Source organism: Microchirus variegatus (genome assembly GCF_963457635.1).
Source record: "Microchirus variegatus genome assembly, chromosome: 19".
Classification (NCBI taxonomy): domain Eukaryota; kingdom Metazoa; phylum Chordata; class Actinopteri; order Pleuronectiformes; family Soleidae; genus Microchirus; species Microchirus variegatus.
Genome location: NC_139820.1, coordinates 7,949,943 through 7,975,610, shown reverse-complemented (window position 1 = coordinate 7,975,610; position 25,668 = coordinate 7,949,943). Strand labels below are relative to the sequence as shown.

The following is a 25,668-nucleotide window of genomic DNA, read 5'->3' as shown; positions in this document are numbered from 1 at the left end:
ATTACTTTATGAGAATAAGCAGTGATGTCGTGTCACAATGGGAAATTAAACAGTAGATGTGTTCTCTCCCCATTTTTTTTCCTCTCCCCTATTCTGCTGTAAAAAAACTTTGAGTTTTTGGTCTAATTGATGTGTCAGTAACGCTTTACAATGCAAAGTAATAAGAATGGCTCATTATGGCTGTCATCGTTTCAGACTTTTTTTCCTACAATGAAGAGAACGGAGCATGCAAAGCGTTCAGGCTCTTGAAACAGTTGCGGGGGGGGGGGGGGGGTTTGCTAAATTTCCTTGTACACATTTTACATTTTTGATGAAGAGTGATTAGTCTGCATATCAATCCGATCACTCCTCGTCACCTTATTAGCAATCTGCAAGTATAGCTAATATTACTGCTTTGTAAATTAACTGCTTTTGGTCAATTAGAAAATATATCCCACTGTAATTCTGCTGTCAACAGTAACGCCAGGAGTCCTTGTTAGGCAGACTTATTATTACATGCACTGATTTTTGAATAATCACTTGCTGACATGAGCCTACCTTAGCAGCACCCTTCAATAATAATAATAAAACCATAGCAACACCATATCACCAAGGAGGAGACATGCAGGAGAAAACGTCCAAGTAGACTTCTTGTGTTATGAGACTGGAATCTGATCTGTACTTGGACGTTTGACATGAACTTGGACATTCTTGCCCTGCGGATATCACCTGTAAAGCACCAAGACAAAGCAAGGAAGCTAAAGCAGACGGACAAAGTGGAGCATTTAGCTGCTTAAGGGCCACATGGGATGAGGTAGAGACTAAGGGTGAATTCCAATTCCTTGCTTAACCCTCAATCTCAAAAATGCGCGATCCCGCTAGTGGATAAGTGCTGTCCCAAAGTTTAAGGGCTGTATCGCCCTCAATATTGAGATTTTCCGAGACCACCCTTGGGAGCAATGCTACCCAGAATGCATTGCGTGTTTTCTCATAACAAAGATGTCGTCGGAAGCAGCGAAACGAGTACGCTACAAATTAAGTATTTTCTTTGTTAATAGAGATATAAAAATTACAAAAAACTTTTTATTATCTTAGTTTAGGCCCATATTATGGATTACTGACGTCATTGTTGCGTAACATTTATTTTTATTTTACGATCTTTTGTCAATAGTCGGCAGGTGCGAACAAGCGATCGTTTGCTATGGTTTACTTTTCAATAAGCCGTGGTGTGTGGTAACTGTCAGCTGAATATGTCCGTGGTTGTGGTATTTGTATGAGTATCATCTTATAACTAACTGACAACCTAATAACTTGACTGACAAACGGATCGTAATAAATAATCTTGACGTAAATGCGTTCTTGACAGAACTGGACGCAGCTTTCGCGTTATTCTGCCCCCTACAGTCTGAAGACGTATCTGCATTTAAGGGGTGTCCCATTTCTAAGTGACAAAATAACCCTCAACCACTTGGTTTTGAGGGCCAGTTAAGATTAAGGGTTGAGCTTGAGGGTTAAGATAGGAATTGGAATTGGCCCTAAGAGCGATTCACACATAAGCCGATTGGTTTGCTTTAACTGAAACTTAACTTAACCCACATAACTAATCATTGATTTTCCAGTTACTGGATGCTACGGCCCGACTGCAGAAACATTAGTTTTGTTTTTTTTCGACGACGGAGCATTTCAAATACATTTTTAAAGAAATGTTTCTTTCATTCTGTATTGATCTGACTGCCTCTCTTAACTGATTTAAAAGTAGCCCTGTGCAGTTATATATCCATTCACTCTCACAGCCACACCTATGGTCAATTGTCCAATTTACCTAATCCCCATATTGCATTGTTTTTGGACTGTGGGAGGAAGCCGGGGAAACTACACCAATCGTGTGGCTGGTAACAAACACAGCCTTGTATTTTACCATGAACAACCAGGCAGTCAAAAACAGTAAAAACTGCACTTTATTCCACTTTGATCCTCAGTATTCTTTGGCAATTCATTAAGTCCAATAAAATCCTTCAGTGTAGCCTGTTTGTCATTGTTTATAGCCATTGATTGATTTGCAGCCTAATGCTACTGGTAATACTTGAAATTAGTCATTTTATTCCTGAGCTCTGAACGCAACCGGCAGAGAACAACGATACCCACGAAGCATGACCTGCTGTCAGTCATATCTGTTTAAATGTGATGTGATGTGACGTGCAGGACACCACACACACACACACACACACACACACACACACACACGCACATAAAAATAAACCACCAGATAAAAGGGAACTAAATACTCGAAGCTCGGTATGTCAGTAAATAATTACTGTAATTGCTGTGAATGACTGCTGGTTTGAATTTTGAAAAGCCATAAAAACAGTTAAGAGGGATGTCAACCTATACCTGCGATGCTTAACTTTAACGCCATTATACCCTCATCATGTTTGGAATTTAAATGATACACAAGGACAAATACACCCTCGCAATGGAACATTTAAGTCCATTTTGATGCTGACAACTGTAAAAAAATACTACGCTCTCCTCAAGTGCAGCAAACTGATGGTCATCGATTCCTTTAATCACAACTTTCGCTGAATTCTTTCTCTTTGGGTTCGGAGCGAGAATTTACTCTTGTTCGCAAATGTCAAATTCTGAACAGCATTCGTCAAACTTTTAAAGTACTTCAGTGGAATTTGGAGTTCTCCAATTCTCTCTCCCTCTCTCTCTCTCTCGCTCTCTATTCTGCAATTAGCTACTCGAGGACATTAAAATGGTACTCGTGTAACTTTTATTACTACAGCACATTAAGGCACCAAGGCCGTAATAAAGTTATATGGGTTTGCAATCTTGGATTTTTTAATTCATGGCTTCAAATTGGTGCTTCGAGCAATGAAGGGATATGACGCAAAAAAAGACAAAGGGATAAGTACATAGAGGAGAAGTGTGGCAAGGCAAAGTAAACACTGCATTCATGAGTGGGTTTCTCAAACAGGTCAGGGTGAATTTTCAATTAAAAGCAGCTCCGATGTGCTTTGTGATTAAGCATCTCCGCAATGTTCTCTTATCCTACTCTCACTGTCCCAGAGATATGAGATCACAGAAGTGTGTGACATCCATGCAAATAGGGCAGTATTAACACAAATTCTTATAAATAAAGTCTTAAAAAACTGACTTTTGGCTCACTTGGCTATGTGGAAAAAGTTAAACGTACTTTGTCTCCTTTTAATCATTATAGTTTTCCTCAGGTCAAAATTCTGGCAATATGTTGAATGCTGCATTAATGCTTTTAAGCAAGATGCAAGGTTATAACTCAGAATTTAGCGTCCTTGTGCTGGTGAAATGTGGATTTTATGGCTGTTTTTTTAAGATTTTTTCTGACTGCTTTTAGTGCTTGGCTGGGTCTGACCAATGGTTAAATCACTTTTCATCTTTTATGAATTGGAATAAAGTCGGGGATCTTTAGTTGGGCCTATCACGATATACAATAGGCTACACTTAAAAGTACAGGAGCCTCTGTAAAACGCACTCTTTGTAAGTGGCGTCATAAGTTTGGAAAATACTGTGTCCTTTACTCTACCATGTGACAGTGGAGCTGAAAAACTGGCCTTTCACCAACTATGTGCACCAGTGCTAAACACGAGTGCTACATATGTTTGTTCAAGTATGTTGCCTGAAAAAAAAACACATTTAGGGCCTGATTTACTACGATCCCAAATAGAGAGCACTAAATTGCGCGCGCTAGCTTAAAGATTGCTAATTATAGATGCAAAAATAAGCATCGCAATGAGTTTCCGGTTTCATAAATCACTTTGCCAGTGCTAAAATTATATATTTACAACACCCCACATTGCATATTTGCCCGTCTGAGAGACGCAATCCTCGTTGCGCCCTGTTAGTAGATCAGCATCAACCCAAATTTGCGTGTGCAATCCAGTTAGCATGTGTTTTTGCACGAGAACAGAGAAAACAGAGAATTAGGCAGTTTTGTTGATGATGTGAACACATAAAGTACAAACAAAGTACTTGCATCCTTTTGTGCGCAAAATATGTTGCTATGTAAAATATAGTGCTTTTTTCATTGTATGCGGAGCTACAGCATCCAGATATAACAGCAATGCCTTTGGTGTATTTATCCAAACGTTCAAAACAATGGGCCCATAGTTCAAATCCTGGGAAAGGCCAAGGGCTGGGGTGCCATTGAGCAAGGCACACCAATCCCCCCCATTGCTCCCCGAGCACAGATACTGTAAGTGTTGCCCACTGCTCTTTCTACAGGGGTGTAATAAGGATGTGTACAATCCAGAGGTCAAATTCACTGTCACTAATTGGTGCAAAAATAACTAATTGTAAGCTCCCAAAATCTCTTGATCCTAAAAACCCACATGTTGCCTAACACAAAATCCACCAAATCAGGCAATCTGTTTTGGCAGAAACACATTAATTTAAAGAACTTTGAAAATAATGTTTTTGACTTTTGATTTGTTTTCCCTGTGCTTATATTGGTTTCAAGTCTACACCCCGGCTACACTTCAGTGATCAGCAACCATAGCGCACGCGAGGCACGCGCATGAATTCACACAAAGCAGACCGCAAACCTGGTTCCTTATTCATGGAGAGGTACATATTTGTGTGTTTACTGACAGCCACGCAAACGAAGAAGAATGGATCAGAGCATAAACACGACGACAGCTCTGTGATGTACAGAAAACCATGAACGGGCTTAAATCTTTTCCTTGTAGAATGTTTAAACTTTTCAACATGTATACTTGCAAATTGTGTCTTTTTAATATATATTTATAATTTAAATGCATTCACAATTGAAAATCAATTTCTCAGGTGATTTCATTCATCAAACTTTCCTGATTTGTTATTCAAACATGGCACAGCTAATCAGTGGATTAAGATGGGCACTCTGTTGAGTGAGTCTGGCTGATATGCTTGTCAGTTCTCCTCCTGTCTACAATGTCAAATTTAATGAATATTCAAATATTCAAAATTCACTCGGCACATTTTGTGTGTTCTACAAGGATGTTCCTAGGGGAAGATTTGTGCCAATCAGCTTATGCAACACAGAGCACATGTGTGAAACAATATCTGTCTGTCTTTATTTTAGAAAAATAACGCTCCTTTATTTCTACTGAGCAAATAATGTGGCACATTTGGTTCATGTTGACAAATGAGAACAACAAGGGATGAAAAGAAGTTAGAAACAAACAGGTAATTTATTTGGTGTTTTATTGGAACTTTTTCTGATTTGAAAGATGCATAATTAATGTAAGAAGCAGCTAAGGTCAAAATGTAACGATAATAATTGTGGTTTCGTATCTCTCTAATCAAAAATAGAATCTACCTCCATGCCATTAAAACAGATCTACATAAGAAACAGTGCTGACCTACTATGTGCAGTACTTATCGTAAGATGAACTCTTTGTCGTGCCTTTCTCCGACACTCGCTTTATACATCAGAGACAAATTGATGGAGTTCCCACAAAGTGTCTTTCTGGGCTTTTTTTTTTGTCTATTTAACTCTAATCTGATTAAATGTTACTGCTATTCAGCTAAGTTTTCGCTAAATGACCCTGTAAAAGTGCAGACGGTGTATGCTTTTTATTACTTTTAACCTCCCTTTTATTTGAGAAACTACTCCATCTTTTTTCGAGATATCGGAAGACGTTTCCATATGATGTAGGGGGGGGCAGGGCTATTCAATGTCAGAAGCTGGTGGGCCAAAAAGGAAAATAGCTGGAGTTTTGTGGGCCACACAGAACATTTGTTTATTGCATTATTTATTTAGGCAAGACCGCTAAATGGATTGCGAGTGCTATTTTGCCCGCCTGAGATACGCAATCCTCTTTGCACCGTGTTAGTAGATCAGCATCAACCCAAATTTGCAATCCAGTTTGCGCGTGCAAAAACACGTGAAAACTGGATTGCACGCGCAAAACTTTAGTAAATCGGGGCCCTTGGTGTCTCTGCAAACACAAATTAAAACAGAGAATTAGGCAGTTTTGTTGATGATGTGAACATATAAAGTACAAATAAAGGACATGCTTCCTTTTGAGTGCAAAATATGTTGCTATGTAAAATATAGTGCTATTGGCCATTTTCATTGTGTGCGGAGCCACAGCATCCAGATATAACAGCAATTGCCTTTGGTGTATTTACCCAAACATTCAAAACAATGGGCCCATAGTTCAAATCCTGGGTAGGGGTATGGGTATGTTTTTGGGCCATACATAACGTTTGTTAAAAATTTGGCACACAGTAATGGTATAATTATAGCAAATATATTGCTACAAGGAATACAATTTACCAAACATATTTTTCAGGTGGGAATTCAAGCCTTTTGTTTTGATTGACATGACGTCACTTGACTGTGTTGGAATAATGCTTATAGTACCTGGAAGTTATATATAAAAAAGTTTCTAGATTCAAGGGCATAAGGTTTGTGTATGGACGGTGGGGACCTCCGTGTCCTCACTAATATTTGGAGAATGTCAGATTATCAGGGGTGAATCCGCACACTGGCTTTCTCAACGCCATCATGTACATGCACAACATTTTTTTTAATTTTCAAAATAAAACAATATGACTACCGCTACTGGCACAAATGGGGATTAAAGGCAAATGATGTGGTGAGAAGAACAGCAGAAAGTAGTTAAAAAGTCCCAGAAAGAGAACGTGAGAGTGTTGACAAGGCCACACGAGCAGCACGATGGGACTTGACTTGTCTCTAATCGCACAGATGGGCACAGCTGAGAGCGTGGTCAGTCTGCAGCTTTAAAGATTCGGAAACGATCAACTATTTTAGCCACATGACTGTGACAGCTTACACTAGGTTCCAGTGGAGCAAACACACGGCAGCAAATGCGGTCAGCGCCGCTAACAAACAGCGAAGCGGTTTGCGGAGCAGACAGTGCCGTTAGCAGGCAATTAAAACCAAAGGAGCAAGCATAAACACCCGACAATAACTTGTACTCAAACAAATGTGTGAAAACAAACACAACTACTCTCATCTGCCCAGAAACTACACTCTTAATTGGGTGGCTATAGGTAGTGAGATGATAGGGAGTGTGCTGCGTTGATGGGCTGTTATCCGAATGTGCAGGATAAGCGCAGCTGATCCCTCTGCGTTGAGGTGAGGGAAGCAGCTCAGAGTCTTGGAGAAGACTCTTTCCCTTCTTGTCTACTGCAGGTAAAGGGTGGAAAACACTGGTGTTCAGCAGAGAATCCAAGAACTGTGGATGATTGAACATACTAAGTCACTATTTCGACCAGCGAGGTTAAGACTGGCAAGGCTGACGTACGTGACAGCACCTTCATTACCCTCGGTCAAGAAGGCAAAGGCACTGGTAAGTGAGGTTAGTATGCATGCTCCCAGTCGGTCAAGCAGGACATTATTTGATTGAAGCAGCCAATGACAGAAGACGGTTTGCTCTCCTAGATTTCACCTAGAGGTGTAAAAACTGCAGTGGCCACTGGGAGCAGGAGTCTCTGAGGGGCTTCTTTATTTGGACAAACCACAATAGGAAAAAGGCCCCAGACAGGATGCACGATGTTATTGGCCGATATTGGTTGTAACAAGTATTGTCAGATATCGGCAAACACGCCAAGATCCCCCCAAGAAAACAGCAGAAAAGGCTACTACTTACTAGAAATGTGAAAAGACCTCTGCAGTTGGGTCATTTTCGTCCACAGAAAAAATATATCTATACAACTCAGGCTCAAATAAATGAAGATGTACAGAAACACACTGTCCAACACCAATTCACCACTAAAAAGAGCAGAATGACCCGTACCGCAAGGCCCGCCTGAACCTCAGCCATTCAACAAACTCCTCGCACACTGCAAATCATTACGCGCATTCACACAGTTCAAGATATGAGTCAACATGGTGCACGATCACTTGAGTGCAATCAAAAGTGAACAGCTGAAGCTGTAGATAGAGAAAGCAACTTTATCATTTTGTCCCTCTGAATGTAAACAACACTGGACACAACAGTAGGGAAAGAGGGGTCATCGCATCATGTTTAAGAGCGAGGCCTTCTGTTTTACTACAGCACTCCATCAAGGGGGGGGTGTGAAGGCGGGTTATGGGGAAAGAAACTGCATTGCAAAGTACTTTTGTCAATTCAAGTTTTGTGGTGGAGTGAGATTTATGCACCAAGGGACACAAATTATTTATTTAGCGTTGATTAGACTCATTAATATAGTAAGGAAACAGAAAGAGACAGAAGGAGAGATAAATTAGTCGGCCGCCATTTGTCACCTATATTAATCAGTCTGATCTCAGGAGTGAGTGCGAAATGAAAAAGACTGGCATGTCAGGCTGTGCCTACATTGTATATCTCTATGAAATTTTTAAACCCAGAATATGAAACAGCAACACTGTCATAATTACGACCATTAATTAATGAGGGCCTATACTTGCAGCAAAAGACGGAAACTTTTATCAATAAATTATTTTCATTTCATTAAAACTTTCCTGATCTTCACACTGAAATAAGAACCAGCTGACATTGTTTATTTTCTTTTTTTTAAAGATACAGAACTGTACTTCACAAATTAAGCTCATTGGTGTCAGGTCCTTTTGTGTATTCAAATTAGGATGACTAGACTGAACTTGTTCCTTCCTACAACATCGGCTGGGAGTCGGCTCCGCGATACCTGCAGTGGACAAAGAGGTGTGCAAACACGGCCTGGAAAGGCAGACTCCTTTGTCTATTGGAGGAACGCGAAAGGGAGAGTCTTGTGATCGGAAGTGACATATTCAGTACACCCGCTCTCAGAAGCGCAGCTCCCCCCTCTGGAACGGTGGATGCACTGCTACTCATTATCAAAACATTGTTTTAACAATGTTTAAAAATAGCTTCTTCACGACTCCCCGCCGCGGTCCCTTGTATGACTTTGACCCGGAGTCAGAAGACACTGTCGCTCGTGAAACACCTCCACAACGGACGTTATTCTTCTTCTGCGGTTCGATGTACGTAACCGGATGTGCCCCGACTAGTGCCCGGAGCAGGAGGATCTGCTGTTCGGGAGAACCGGGCGTTTACGTAACTGGACCGGGTCGCTGAGCCCGAGATTACAATAAAACACAGCGTTCTCAGCAGTGGCTGAACTGTTTGTTTAGAACCTTCAGGGCTTCTTAAACAAGGTAATGACGCAGATACACACTAAAAAAACAGCGTTAATTGGAACTTCTGGTCTAGGTCCGCTTTAACACTTAAGCACGACGTCTGTAAACAAACCTGACTGTCAACCTTGACTGTCGGGTTTTGCATGCTAAATGATGTGCATTATGACATGTCAATTATGGGGCACTGCAGCTCCCAATGTGATCAAGGTCACAGCGCCGGCAAAGGGAAGCACATCCATGCCCACTTTCCTTATTAGTATGACTCTCAAAGCTCGAGGCATTCACTTCAGTCCTGTAACAAATCAAGATACTATATGACATGATTGAGAAACAAGATTAAACAAGGAAAAGAAATCTCCCCTCTATTCACGTGCAAACTTTTAAAGTTGTTTCCATAACAGAGAAAAGGTAAAGAATGCATGGCCTAAAGATGGGTCTGCTCTTTCACAGTGACTTCTCTTTTGTAATAGCATTCACATCCTGAAGTCACGAAAAATATGAGCTGGATGAGATAATAATCTTGCATTTGTGAGCTTGTGAACTACAACATTTTATTAATTGACCTTTTATAATTTGCAATAAAGGCTGAGTGCTAAGCAGCACTCGCTTTTCGGAAAGTGCTCACATAAAATGTGTTGTTTCTGTAGTTGACACGTTTTCTCCTTTATGAACTATTTGAACTTTGTTAGTTGTCAATTGAAGGCAAATCAATTATGAGACCGAGACAAAAGACGCCACATCTTGAAGAGCAACCGTGAGAGAGGAAGAGATAAAGGCACGAGTCAAACGGGTGCAGAATTATTTGCCTGGAATGTAAAGTGAGCAGCTGCAGCTTTTAAACCTTTAAAGAGATAAGTGCAGCACCTGCTGACTGGAGTGACAGGAAAAAAAAAACAGAAAGAGTAGTGGTAAATAGAAAAAAAAAGCAACTTAATAATTTTTTGGCCGTCTGAAGGTAAACAACTTGCAGCATGAATTTGATGCAACAGCAGGAAAAGAGTGTCATTTGAGGGCTTTCTATGAAAGAGAGGCCTTCTGTGTCACTGTAGCATCCTTCAATCTCTTTATCAGACAAACAAAAATGAGGACAAAGAAAAGACAATAGAAACATGCCCTTCATATTCTTATTACTTATGAGTGTTTTTGTAATATCTCTTTGTAATATTTATTTTCTAATACGATACCTTCACCCTATTCTGTGTAGACTGGTGCTCGTGTTCTGTTGTTGTCCTTGGTAAACGTGTTTCACTCAGTACGACAGTTTATCTTTTCACAGTATCAATTCTTGTATTGACTCGTGCCAATTGTGCAATATTGAATACCCTTCTTTCTTTTACTTAGAGGTGTAAAAAAAAAACAAAAAAAAACAACACAATGCTAAAAATAACATCACACATCCAGAGCTACACCTGCTATGGCCTAAGCAGTGGCGATTGCTTTAAGACAGCAACGGAAGATGTGGTCAAACATGTAACTGTGTTGTGTTTACATTTAAAGGTGCCATATGTAAGAATGTGGCCAAAAAACAGTTAAAACGAGGTCTTTTAGGTTTCGTTTTCTGACGTAACTGGCAACCCGTGGTTGCTCGGCAGCTGAGACTCTACTGACTGCAGTGATTGGTAGACGGTGGTAGGTGGCGCCACATGCCAAAACATGACTTCAAAACATAAACATGACTACAACGCGATGACAACGTGTCAGCAGTTCGTTAAGAATCAGCTGTTTATCACGGACGGTGGTTCGCCTTACGTGATTTTCATATTCCCGTAGCAGCCTCCACATTAAAACCACTCGAAGTTCGGCTTCAACTGTTCTCCATAACCCCAATTTCCACCTATGGTCCCAGCTCGCCTCGCCTCCCCTCGACACGTCACGGCTTAGTTTGGTTTTCCACTACAATATAGTACCTACTCAACGTGGGCGGAGTGACCAGTGACTTGTAGGGGTTTGTGATGCCACTCGCGTTTTTAGGATTCTTACGTCTTTTTAACTGACCTACATTTCGGCTTGATTCACGTGTCGGATGTTTTGTGAAAACGCAAACATAAGAACGTCGTGCCAAGGTGAGGCGAGTCAAGTCGAGCGAATGGAAACGCGCCATATGGAACATATGGATTTTGCGAGGGAAGTCAAATAGCTGGTCGTTGAGTGTTATTTGCACGGCGATATGGACCATTTTCTTTTGTACATATACACTGTGAAGAAAAAACACTATTATATAATTTCAGTTTTACATAATTATAGCGTTTCCTTGTCCTAGTTGTTCGTTTGCAGAATTTATAGAAGAATTCATGTGTAAATAACTGAAATGAGCTTCCCCATTTCAAAGATCCAGCAACCGCCACCGGTGCTAAGCTGTTTAACATATAAATAACAGGAAAATAATTATTATATTTGACTATCTCCCTTGATTGAAACTCTTCTCTGGATAAAATCATCATACCTAATATGTACAACTCAACACGTGACAAAAGTGCCCAAGGGGCTGTAATAGTTTTTGAAATTGAATTCAAGTCTTGCAGGAAGCTTGGCCATTCTATCTTTTTTATTGAAAACGCACAAAATTATGTTTGCTTCCCCCCCCCCCCCAACATGCCTAAAGGAATACTAAGTCACTGCTCTGACCTTGTAGCAGACGTTTTGACCATGAGGGTCTCTGCATTATTCATAGTCTTTGACTCTGACAATGTACAAAATAGTATTTTAATGTCCTGTGGACAAAATAAAAGTGTTTTAATAATCAAGTTGAATATTAGGACTGTTACATGTGCTCACATTTGGGAGATATATGACCAAAAATGCCCCAGGTTTACGACCCGGTTGGAACAAGGGCCTTTCTGCATGGAGTTTGCATGGTTTTTTCTTTGCGTTATATCACCCGGAATTATATATTGTATCCACTTTATGAAACACTAAACACTTATTACACATAAAGGGCATTGTCCAGGGCAGTAGAACTCACTTCAGTGTGTCAATTGTAAAATAATACTGTAGCAGTATTTGCAGGTCTTGTACTTGCAATAAAAAAAACTCAGTTTCCGTGGCCAAAAGAATGGTGCTGCTGTAGACATAATGAAATCAAGTATATGAACGCAATAAAACATCATGCCACCGTTTGTTGTTTGACAAATGTAAATAGTACTACAACTGACATTTGCAAGAGAGGAAAAACTAAGCTACAGTATTAAATAAACTTTTTTTACAGGTTGCACCCCAAACCTTTCCTTTATTGAATACCACCTCCAAAACCAAATGTATGAACACTCTTAGAAATAAAAGTGCTAAGTACAACCATATAAGGTTCTTCGGCTTGTCCTCATAGGAGAAGCCATTTTGGCTCCTCTAGAAACTTTTTATAAAGGTTCCACCTGGAACTCTTTTGGAGGGTTCCACCAAGAACCCTTTTAAAACCCTTTATTCAGGAAAGGGGTTTTAAAGGGTTCTCTGGATCGAAATGGTTCTTACTGGAACCATTAGTGTTACCAAGACCCCTTGGAAAACCCTTTTTCCTGGAAAGTTTTTCAGAAGCAAATGATTATGGGTAGAACCACAGCCCTTGAATAAGTAACCCTTATTTCTAAGAGTGTACTCCCATGCTTGAAGTAGTAGGCATTTGCCGTTTTATCATGATGTCAAACCACCAGCAAACAGTACAAATTGAGGGATGATTTCATATGGACCACTGAATCTATATTCAGCACATGAACAAATGACGTGAACGATATTTGCCATCTTGCCGCCAAAACAGTATGCAGACAATTAGCCTTTGTCCAATTAAAGTGCAATCATAAAGACAAATGACAACAACGGCAGTCAACTCCGTGCCTTTATGGAGTCATCCATGGCCCCTTAAGTGTATTCCAGTTTGTTAATGCTCAGCTCTATGTATTTTTAATTGCCACATTAAAACCACTGATTTGATCATAGAGTAGCAACATTAAAAAAAGGGAAGACGTGCTGTCTGAACTTTGCTGATTGGAGACACAAAGACTCCGACTCCTCAGTAGTTGTGTTTTTTTTTAGTCAGCCAAATCCCAAAGATCTCACAATGGCTGCTCAAATGTGATCACTGAGAAATGTGATTGTTATGTACATCGTTTGTTTCTCAGAGGGGGATTTACAAAGATGACAATTCATAATTGGAGTGTGTGTAATGGAACAACTGATTTTTTTTTTTTTTTTTTTGCAAGGCTTTGAAAGTGCTCATTTTGTATACTAATCATAAAATAAATTGTCAACATTCATCTGTTAAACTACTTTCATGTTTCCATGTGTTCCAAGCTATGATGCAGTTCTTACATATCTACAGCTACAAACTGAGAGTCTTAAGACGTTGACTTACTCTTTAGAAACTCACCCAACTTTTACCACAAATCATTAATCATCTATTACTCTATGGCCTTTGCCTTTGAATATCCTAATGTTGCTGCTCTGATAATCCATTATGAACCATAATCAGCCGATTGCCAGAGAAATGAAGTAAGCAAATTCTGATGAAATGGAACATAATTAGAGTGGGAAGATAACGATAATGAAGTTATACATTTGAGCTTAAGTTTGGGAAAAGGTGACAAGGTTAGAAGGGAATTCAGGGTTTTTTTTTAATAGGAGATGAGGTCTGTGCATGTTTAAAAAAGCGGTAATGGAAGGTAAAAAATGATGACAGGATAGAGAGAGGGCAAAGAGGGGAAAGATAGAGCGGCGCGCGTGTTGAATGATAAGGAACTATTGCATGAGCACTGAAAGACGCTTAAAGTTAGGAGGGTTGTTTTATAGCAGGTAAAAGTTGGCAACCTTTTCACTGTCAAAAGCATGATCACGTATGCACAAACATACATAGGCGAAAAAAAGGAAACACTCCTCTGTACTCACTCAATAATGCAGCAGCATTTTTTCCCTACTCCCATAAAATCAGCACACACACACATGCGGATAATGAGTGCTACAAATACCTCTCCCTGCTCGGGGAGAAGCAGCATTCATTATCAGCACCATGCACTTAGAAAAATGAAAAGTCAATAAGACAACCAGAACATAAACACACACTCAGGCAGTCTGTAATGACTGCCAGCTCTGCCAAGACACGGGCACACAGGTGAAAGGACGGGAAATGAGAAATAAACAGTTAACAATAATTGAGATGGACAGTTTAAGCAGCAGTTGATGTCCTATGTGTTATTCTAAGTGCACACTTTCATGAAAGTTTATGTCGTCATTATAATTGGAACATGAGCAATTTGCTGCCTTAACTGTAAGTGTACTAACTGCAGGTTAGTGACTAAATGTAAATGGGGGTTTGCTAATACTTTAACTCGCAGTGAAGAACAATTTTTTAATAAGAATAACACAAGTTCAAGCACAATTCTACGGTGGCCCGGAGGTGTCAGGCCAAATACAAACGCCACAACACAAATACAAATACACAACACAAATACAAAAGCCACAACACATACACAAAAGCCACAACACAAATACAAAAGCCACAACAAAAAAACAAAAGCCACAACAAAAAAACAAAAGCCACAACACAAATACAAAAGCCACAACACAAGTACAAAAGCCACAACACAAACACAAAAGCCACTACACAAAAACAAAAGCCACAACACAAATACAAAAGCCACAACACAAACACAAAAGCCACAACACAAATACAAAAGACACAACACAAATACAAAAGCCACAAGAGTTGAATATAAACATGTTGAGTGAATTCATGAAATGTGTACTCCCATCATGCCTTTCGTTGTTCATGTACGGCGTGGCTTTTGTATCTGTGTTGTGGCTTTTGTATTTGTGTTGTGGCTCTTGTATTTGTGTTGTGGCTTTTGCATTTGTGTTGTGGCTTTTGTATTTGTGTTGTGGCTTTTGTATTTGTGTTGTGGCTTTTGTATTTGTGTTGTGGCTCTTGTATTTGTGTTGTGGCTTTTGCATTTGTGTTGTGGCTCTTGTATTTGTGTTGTGGCTTTTGTATTTGTGTTGTGGCTTTAGTATTTGTGTTGTGGCGTTTTTATTTGGCCTGACACCTCTGGGCCACCGTATTATTTCTCCTCGTCAGGCAAACACTACTTCATTCGAATTTGGTGTGAATCGTTTTGCTGTTGAAGAATACATTTGAATCTATAACACAAAACTATACACATTATACATCATTTTATTTATTTCTGTAAAAAATGGACCTAAATGACGATGATCCCTTTGCCTGTTTTGTTTCCTTTCAGTGTATGCTGCTCGGACACAAACCGCTCCGCCTCCAATGATCATCACCAAGGTGGGAAAGAGGGTATAGCCTCAAAACCTCACGAGTTCACTCATCATCTTTATGGTGGGCCATTCAGAAGACAAAGATGGCAGGTTCTCCCTCAAATTAACGAGCTGACAGCAATGGAAAAGGACAGGGAGGAAGAGATGCACTGGAGGCGACGGAAGGAACACACACACAGAGTGAGAGAGAGAGAAAGCAAGAGAGGGATAAAACTGAGATGAGAAGCTCAAGGCCAACACATGTACTCAGTCTGTCTCTGTCTCTCAAAATAAGGGCCCTGACTGGGTCACAAGGTGGGAGGGTGTAGGTGTGAGACACTCCCTAATAGATAATTATTGTATTACATTAGACAGCACAAAGATCAAAACTCTATACACCCTTTTCCTGGAAAAGCTGCTGCCATCTACATTTTGCTTAAAGTCAGGTATCTCTCTCTGTAAGCTTCTATTTCACAGTGCGATACGTAAACGTGGCGTCAGTGCAATGGCGTCTCGGTATTCCGCCGGCGTACAAGTCCAAACGTTTTTCGGCCATTTCACCTTTCCATACCACTGACCACGGTGCTCCTGTAAGGTCTTGTACAAGCGCGCCGCTTGTCTGGTGAGTTTCAGTGATGAATATTAATAAGGGCGCTCACTGAGGTGGAACCGCTCCGCTGCCGATGTGGCGAGCATCTGGAGAGAGGTTATAACCGTCTTACTTTTGTGATTTCTGAATATCACTATGAGGATATAAAAGACATAGAGATAGGAGGGAGGGGTGTGTGTTTGTTGTGTGTGTGAAAAGTGTTGCCGTGTCAGCAAAGAGGTAACAGGAGGTGGCAGCAGGAGTAGATGAAGGGATTTCCAGAAACCAATATGCAGTAAGAAGTTCCCCCAGGGATATTCATTCTGTCCCATTCCAACTTATCACCAAGCCTTTTAGATCTTTGGTTTGGCTTGTGTGTCACAAAGCGCTTATTGATGGAACTACTTACTTGGCAATCGTCTCTGTGTGTGGGGAAATCTTTTTCCCAAAGGTGGAACTGTTTTGCATGTGAATGAAAAGGTGACAGAAAGCATGGGATTGTGTGAAGCATAAGCATGTATCAGCTGAGCTGCACAATGTTTGGAAAAACATGCATTGAGATAAATAACCAACTAACTAAACTAATAATTAAAGCGGACCTAGACCGGAAGTTCCAATTAACGATGTTTTTTAGTGTGTATCTGCGTTCTTACCTTGTTTAAGAAGCCCTGAAGTTTCGAAACAAACAGTTCAGCCACTGCTGAGAACGCTGTGTTTTATTGTAATCTCGGGCTCAGCGAGATCAATGAAAAAACTTGGTCCGGTAACGTAAATGCCGGTTCTCAGATCGTCCTGCTCCGGGCACTAGTCCGGGCACATCCAGTTGCGTACATTGAACCGCATTTTTAAACACTGTTAAAACAATGTTTTGATAATGAGTAGCAGTGCATCCACTGTTCCAGAGGGGGGAGCTGTGCTTCTGAGAGCGGGTGTACTTCCGGGTACTGGCCAATGACAAGACAGTCTGTATTCTGGGTGAAAGAGTTGAGACTGAAATCACGCGGCTGGGAAACACCGTCAGAAAAGAGGATTTCTATCGGCTCGTTTACAGCAACTAGGAGGTTTTTGACCATAAATACAAGTTAATGTATGTAAGTAGACCTCCATAACTAACATATATGTGCAACAGGACCACTCTATGTGAGCTTTAAGGGCACACATGTTAATGCCTTGCTGCTTTGGGTACAAAACCAGAGGCTATGCAGACACAGTACTATTCGAACAGGATTAGTTTTACATGGGGAAGTGGAGTAATGTCATTATACCACAGGACATCTGTAAGATTAATGCCCAATTTGCAGTGGATAAGAAATCTCAGTAAAACTAAAACCCTATCCCACCCTAACTCACAGTTGGGAGGGATAAATCAGGGTAAATTGCCCTTCCCTGCCATTGCAGGCCCCAGTCTGGTCGACCAGAGCCATACGGCAGGTGACCACTAGACAAGGCACCGTCTGTCACCACGTACTATGTTGCTTCTTGACATCACACAAGTGCAGACACACATTGACATGGCGCCTCCATGCTTGTAAATCCACGGAGAACTACTTGTCAACAGGAGATGATGGAATATTCACACACGTTTACTGCCGGTCTATTCGCATTGGGTTTAGTATTACCTGGGGTCATTTTTACGGACCTTTTTACACCAGGTAAAAGTCGGCGTAATCTTTACTGACAAGCCCTACAAGATAGCACCAGAAACTAAATCAAATAATTGCAAAAAATGCAGTCACCTGTACATGGCTGTCCAACGCAAGCAATTGTCTGCCCGGACACCCTAAGACACCCTGCAGCAGCCTTACTAAAGCTGGCTGCAGTGGGCGGTCTGGCCATCTCGTTTTAACACGGACCGATTCTGCTGACTCAAAGACAGGCAGACAGATACTCACTCAGATCCACATAAGCATTAAAGTGCTTTTTTCTTTGTGAGGAAAGCTACTTTGGGGAGTTGTATCAGCAGGAGGTAAGCTGTCAGGGATTTCAAACCTTCAAAGTGTCAGGGATTGAAAAAAAAACTCTAAGTGCATAGAAAAACACCAGAGGTGGCTCGCTGGCCTACAGGAGAATGCCTATAAGCTGCATATGGAGAGTAGACCAGCCCTCGCCCTGAAAATAGCATTTACTTCACCTGTCATGAAATCAATGCGACTTGGTAATTATTCTCTCTCTCCTAACATCCTGAATTCTGATGTCACCACCAACCACAACAAAAAAAATCACAGATGTCAGACAAAATGTGTCTTCAGTGATGGGATCATTTGAGTGTACTGAATCACTAGAATCCGTTCATTAAAATGATTTGTTCTAAAGATTTGTTCACCGAATCGTTCAGTATCATCTGCGAACAACATAGTCCACAGAGGCTCCTGCTTGACCTCATCTGTCAACCTGTCCATCACCATTGCAAACAAGAAGCGGCTCACAGCCGATCCCTGATGTAATCCCGCTGCCACCTTGAACCCATCCATCACCACAGTCTCACTGTCCTCGTACAACTCCTGCACCACCCTCACATACGCCTCTGCCACTCTTGTCTACACAGTACCACAGTTCCTTTCTTGGCACCCAATCCGAAGCTTTCTCTCGATCCACAAAGACACAATGCAACTCCTTCAGGCCGTCTTTATACTTGAACATAATGGTAAGGTGTTTTATTTGATGTTTTGATACCCTTAATATATAGTATTTGGTCTTCAGTACTAGGTAATTATCCTCGCTCATGCTTCCCTCTGCAACTAGCAAGAACAGGGAGGTCAAATGGCTAAGTAACCCACAGGAATAAGATAACTATACTCCGCCTGCATTGGAAACCTTATCGTACATAAGCACACAACACAATATCATCTATTCATGTTTGGGCACAGTAAATATTTTCTGATCATTTGTCCAGTTGCAGTCCTTTATATTGCTTTGCTTCTGCTTGAATTCATACATCCATTCTACCTCCTTCTATTTACAGACATGCTGTATATGCTATCTGTTTTCATTATTGCATCTCAAGGTTGACAGCATTGCTGACTTCTAAACCCAGTAATTTTTGGATGCTGTTATTGGACTGCTGGTCCACTGTCTTAAAGATGACAACATTTGAAGGAAATCTGATGGGTATGACTTATAAAAATGACACAACAAAGATAATATAAAAATAAGTCTTAGATACTAAGTAACACTCTTTATGTGTATTTATGCCTTTACAAGATCATATCAGCTAAAATCTAACCCACTTGTTCTATTATGATACTAACACATTATCAAATAATGGTTTTAGAAATGGAAGTTATTTAGAACAAAAATGGTTAAACCCTGGTTATAGTGTGAAGATTGGGGGCAAATATGATGGTAGAGAAGATTATGAATCCTCGCTTAATTAAAAAAATCATATATTAAAGCTTTTCAGTATTATCTGTGTCAAGAAAAAAAAACATTACTTTTATTAAAATCAGATAGGAAAGTAAGTAAGTGTTTGAATCTTTGGCTATTTGGCCTCCTCTTGAAAAGAGAGAAATACAGTTTGCTGTTTTACATTGCTCTTGCTACAATCAATTATATGTGTTATGTTTTATGCCACGAATAAAAACTGGATTATGAAGGCAAATTACAGAAATATACTGTAAAAACAACCCAAAATGAAATAAGATCTAATTGCGAATTGGAATTGGATCTGGAATATTCCCAAAGAAAGGGTTTTTCAAGGGTTCTTGGTAACACTAACGGTTCCAGTAAGAACCATTTTGTCCGGAGAACCCTTTAAAACCCCTTTCCGGAATAAAAGGTTTTAAAAGGGTTTTTGATGAACCTTTCTAAAAAAGGTTCTACCTGGAGCCAAAAAGGGTTCTCCTATGAGGACAAGCCGTAGAAACTTATATGGTTCTACTTAGCACTTTTATTTCTAAGAGTGTACACTAGACTCCTCTGTTAAATATTGAGATTTTAGACATTATTACAACCCTTGATTATTGTTTTGGACGTCTCTTCCTGTGACGGCACTCTGACCAATCGGTGGCCGACAGTCTAGCGACGCCACGCATGGTGCCTACTCGGCTCGCTTGGGAACCTGAGCGCAGGTACTAAAAAGTAGTACCAGGTACTAAGCTAGTGGAAACACAACTTAACCTTGCCGTGCTGAAGCGAGGCGGAAACAACGCCAATAGAGAGGATCGACCTTTCGAACCAATCACTCTCAAATTCACACCTAAGGGCAATTTAGTGATCGCGTTTAATTAACCGCTGCATGTTTTTGGACTGTGGGAGAAAACCCACGTACACACAGAGAGAACATGCAAACTCCTAGCAGAAAGTTCCTTTATCCGACCGGGACGTGAACCCGGGTCTTTTTGCTGCATGGAAACAGCTCTAAACCACTCCTCCACCATCAACACTTCTCATCCAAACACCCACATTCACCACTGACACTGCTGATGACACACCACATATTGTGTCAGCTCGTTCTATGTTCCTGCTTTATTTTTCCTTTTTGATATAAAATAAATTACCCTTTTTTTTTTTCCCGTAGCACTGAACGCTGAGTTTCCCTCCTTTATTTCTCAGGGCCTTGAGCCGAGTCGTGACACAGTATAGCAATAGCTCAGCGAGACAATTATGGTGATAGATTAATATGTTAGCTGGTGTAATTGTCATCGCGGATGGAAGAAATACCCATTTCCAGCTGTAATTGATCTGAAAGGAGACCGGGATAACCTAGAGAGATAATTAAAGTAATTACATTAAATCAGATTTATTAATTAACAAGGCCTTGTCAAGTGGCCCTAATAAATTATTTTCATGAATACAAATATGTTATAATTAAAATATTACAAAAACTCTGCAGGTTGCCGATAAAAATAAGGTACCTACAAAAATATTGTTAATAATAATAATTCATAATTGGAAATTGCACACATATAGTAAATTATTGCAGCTAAAAGGTGTATGTAAATTATTATGAAAAAAAAAGAAAGCGAATCAGAATTACAGAGGATTTAAGGACAATGTGACGTACGTCATGTACGTATTGGTGAATTGCAAAGGACAATGGCGCCAAAAAAGGATAATTAAGAGATGGCTGTCAACATTTGGTCCTGCCTTTGGAATTTAATATTTATAATATATGTATATATCATTAAAAAAATGTTGAACTGAAAAGTTCCCAAGGGTTGGAAGACAGGGTGAAAGATTTTCATAGGTCATAGTATCATAGCAATAATGGAATTCAATTAACTAGTTTTAGATTTTAAACATAATGTCAAATTCAAACTTACTGAAAGCATTTGCTCATTAAAGGTCCTATACAGTAAATAGATTCTGTGATGGCAGTGACACAACATATACAGGACAGCAAGTGGACGTTTTATTGCCACCATTCTACTGTATTTTTTATGTCTTGATCAGTTTCTTCACTCATCTTTTCAGCAATTAATCAATTCAGCACTAATATTATAACAATGCATGGATGACTTTTATGTTGCGGTTTGTAGTTTATTGTATTTTGTATGTTGTTGTTCCACAAAACCAGGTATTATTATGACTGTATTATGTGCACATGTGTGAGTGTGTACATCTTACCCACGGTTAGTTGACCGGTCAGTTGTCCTTGATCATTTCTAGCATTGACTGTCACATTTCTGTCTGACTGAAGAATAAGTGGACTGTCCTAAAGGGAGGGAGAGGAAAGAGTCAGTCCATTGACGAGAAATGAAAACCAGCTCTCAAAAACACATTCATGTATATTCATGCACCCTTTCAGTTTAAAGGAGCCCTATGTAAGAATGTGGCCAAAAAACGACTACAATCAAATTCAAAATACCGAGGTCTTTTAGGTTTTCGTATTCTCCGCCATTGTAGCTCAGACGAAACTGGCAACCCATGGTTGCTCGGCAGCTGAGACTCAACTGACTGCAATGATTGGTAGACGGCGGTAGGTGGCGCCACATGCCAAAACATGATTTCAAAACATAAACATGATTTGCGGTCTGCAAAAGATTTTTGTTTAAGGGTGCATTATGTAATAAATCTAAAGCAACTGGCCATAAAATCCTCCTAATATGTCACAGAAACTCAGGAATAATGTTCATATAACAAACTGAACTCACCAACAACAACAGTACAGTCAAAATATTTACATTAAAAAATATATTTTGCAGACTGCAAATCATGTTTATGTTTTGAAGTCATGTTTTGGCATGTGGCGCCACCTACCGCCGTCTACCAATCATTGCAGTCAGTAGAGTCTCAGCTGCCGAGCAACCACGGGTTGCCAGTTACGTCAGAAAACGAAACCTAAAAGACCTCGGGATTTTGAATTTGAATGTAGTAACTGTTTTTGGCCACATTCTTACATAATGCACCTTTAATGCAAATACTTTGGCTGTACTGTTGTTGTTGGTGAGTTCAGTTTGTTATATTATATAATAATAATATATAATATAATATATTATATATTATTCCTGAGTCTCTGTGACATATTAGCATGATTTTATGGCCAGTTGCTTTAGATTTATTACATAATGCGCCTTTAAATATTCACACATTCCATTTGAATTAAAATCCTCTGCCCTGAAACACCTGCCATCACCCCTCTGAGCACCAATCAGTACTGCATTAACCTGCATAACCAATAATGCCTTAGTCTGTATCAACCTTCACACTTGACTCCCTCTCTTCCGCCAGCCTGATACACTCTGCATCTCGTTTGCATAATCTATTCACAATAGCATCCTGTGTCTGAGTGTTCGCTTGTTTCCCATTGTCTATGTGAGCATGTCTGCAAAAAGGCAATTATCCTCAACCTAAACAAGTTTAGGGCAAAGATGACCCTGACCTCTGCTCACGCGATAACGGTCGGACTGAAACCCACACAAACACACTGCCCGTTAACATTTACCAGGGAATGCAAACCCTGTGTCTTCCATTTTCACTCAGCCTGGAGTCACTTTACTGCATATAAAACGTCTACAAATCATCCACATTTACATTCTTAACTAACTGTTCTCTCTCCTTCTATTTTTAAACTTCTACACTCACGTCGTTTTCTATTTCATTCCAGTTCCCTTCACTTGTCCCACCTCTGTTTTACTCGCTCTTTGAAATTGCTTATTTGTTTTGTCACCGTGAAATGACTAGCGTACAGGTGACCCCGTTTCTCTGCTGATTTCCACACATTTACATTGTGCAACGTTCCAATTTGTATTCCAAGGAAAGGAGAACTGTGTTAAAAAAATTTATAATTTGTTGATCTGTTGAAAAAGTTGAAATCCTCCTCCCCCCCCTTTTTGTTGTTTCTAGATATTCTTTGTCTGCTCGTGTGATACAAAAAAATCTGTCACGCCTGTCCAGAGACTACCGCACAAAATGATCACAAACACAGGTCACTGCACAAGTTCGAGGAACAAATAACAACAACAAAAAACATTCACAAACACAATGCAAACAGGACTTGGACTTATGAGGGGCCGTGTAGGCCATAATTCCTTTTTTTACCTCTCACATACACAATTTTACCTCTCAAATTCACAATTTTACCTCTCACATACAATTGTTTTACCTCTCACATACTCTCTTTTACCTCTCACACACAATCGTTTTACCTCTCACATACTCTCTTTTACCTCTCACACACAATCGTTTTACCTCTCACATACTCTCTTTTACCTTTCACATACAATTGTTTCACCTCTCACATGTAATGTGTAAAAACATTTAATGTGAGCGGTAAAAACGTTTAATTTAATGTTTTTACATGTTTTTGTGTATGTGAGAGGTAAAACTGTGAATGTGTCAGGTAAAATTGTGTATGTGAGAGGTAAAAAAAAGGAATTATGTCCTACACGGCCCCTCATATGGACTTGTGTTCCGACGTGTTTCAACATTTATTCCTCCACATTTGCATAATATTCTCACTGGAATACATGCTCAGGTGCAAGTTCATGTGCATTTTTGCCTCAATGGACAGACATCCTTCATCCACCCAGAGAGTCGGGCAACAAATTTGCCAAACAACAAGTGAACGCCGCACAGAGTTTATTGAGTATTGCCTCCCTCATCTGTTTTTCCTAATGCTTGTATGCTGGATTAATTATTTTCAACGGGGCGTGTGATAGGCTTCACTGTATTATCTTTCCACTCTGTTTAAGGCAACGGGCGCTTTGTAAAGCATGACAGACGTAATGTGTTTAGAATCATTCCAGCTCAATGGGCAGTGTGCATGAACACGCCTGATCCTATTCACTTTGAGCGGGACTCTGACATTTAGATGAGTGACCAAAGATGGAAAGTCTTATTTGATTAAGCACCCATATGCAAATACATGGAAATTAGAGGGGGGGGGGTAAATAATTGCTGCACATTAAACAGATGCTAATGTCTATTTATGTAGCGGCTGATTGAAAATATACAATCTGTCTCATGAAGCTTCTCCAAACCATAAGGAACCTCTTACAGGTAAAGCTTCAACTTTGTTTGATGTGTGGTTGCATGAGGTGTTGACTGCTATGCCCACTCTCTCAGCAAGGACATAGCTGCCTGCAGGGGGGAAACACAGCCATGTTACTGAAGGCCTGTGCAATAATAATAAAATCAGCACCCGTGAGTAGTTGATCCACTACTACAACCACTGCTAAGTTTCGAATCGTGTGACTTTGGTGTTTGAGCATCTTTGTCCAGTGTTATTTTACAGCGAGTGACACAAACTAACCGAACAAAGCAGTAGTAGACCACCAGCTCTTTGTGTTCCCACAAGCTATAACACAGATATTCTTTTCTTTAACACCGATTGCAGTGCAGTAGGGACTATTCGGCTTCCAGTTGAAAAAAGGCTGTGAGAAAAAGCCGCCCTGATTATTTTCAGTGAGCATTTTGTGATAGCCAATCTGTTTTTTTTTCCAACGTCTTTGCTGGAGGCCATTTTTTTGGCACACATGGCAAAGTCAGTGCTGAATGCATCAGTCATACGTCATACAGCCATAATTCAAAACATCGGAAATATCACTGGAACATATTGGCCTTACTTCATCAGTAAGGCCAAGTGTGCAATGAGTACAATGACCAACCTTTTTATGTGATGTGCTTTGGAGTTACAGTGGAACGACGTTCTCGATGCAGAATGATATATATATATACTGTATATGTATATATAATTTTGATTTTATTCCATTCGGTGATGGACATCATACATTTGCAACCATGTTTCGTGTTTAAGGCGCAATTGGTATTCGGATTTCCGCACACTGGAGAAAGAGTGTGTGGGCAGAGTGTATACCAGATGCCTGGTTTATTGCTAGTTACATAGAAATTGACATATAATACTGATCTATTATAATATTATGACAACAGCTGCACTCTGATGGCGACTGCCAATAGATTTTTTTTCTGTGGCACATTTACATAATCACTGCGTCACGACAATTGCAGATGAATCCAACCTCGAACCATCATCCACCACGCTCACATACAATAATTCTGGATAAGCAGGCTGGTTAAACAATGCAATATAAAGGGACCTTATTTCGTAACACATTACTCCACTACGTAAGATGCATTGATGCATTACTGTAAAGTAAGTAGTAGTAGTAGTAGTCTAAACTATGAGAGTTATTTTAATCAAAATCTATGATTGGGTTTTTGTTATTTTGATGTGTATTATGTATTTTTTTTCCAGTTGAAGATCTCTTGTTTAGTCAGTTGTTTTCTTAACTGTTTTTTCTAACAGTTCTAGCTAAAGTCTGTGGAACAG

General features: G+C 40.0%; 1 protein-coding gene across 1 annotated transcript in view; it reads right to left on the bottom strand.

The window, feature by feature from the left end:
• LOC310940830 (zeta-sarcoglycan-like) overlaps positions 1-25,668 on the bottom strand; it is a gene marked incomplete at both ends in the record, with an annotated part of 150,909 nt that overhangs the window by 47,374 nt on the left and 77,867 nt on the right. Inside the window, one exon of the mRNA XM_083905853.1 lies at positions 21,504-21,591. Coding sequence (XP_083761979.1) covers positions 21,504-21,591 — 88 coding nt within the window. The remainder of the gene's footprint in view (positions 1-21,503; positions 21,592-25,668) is intronic.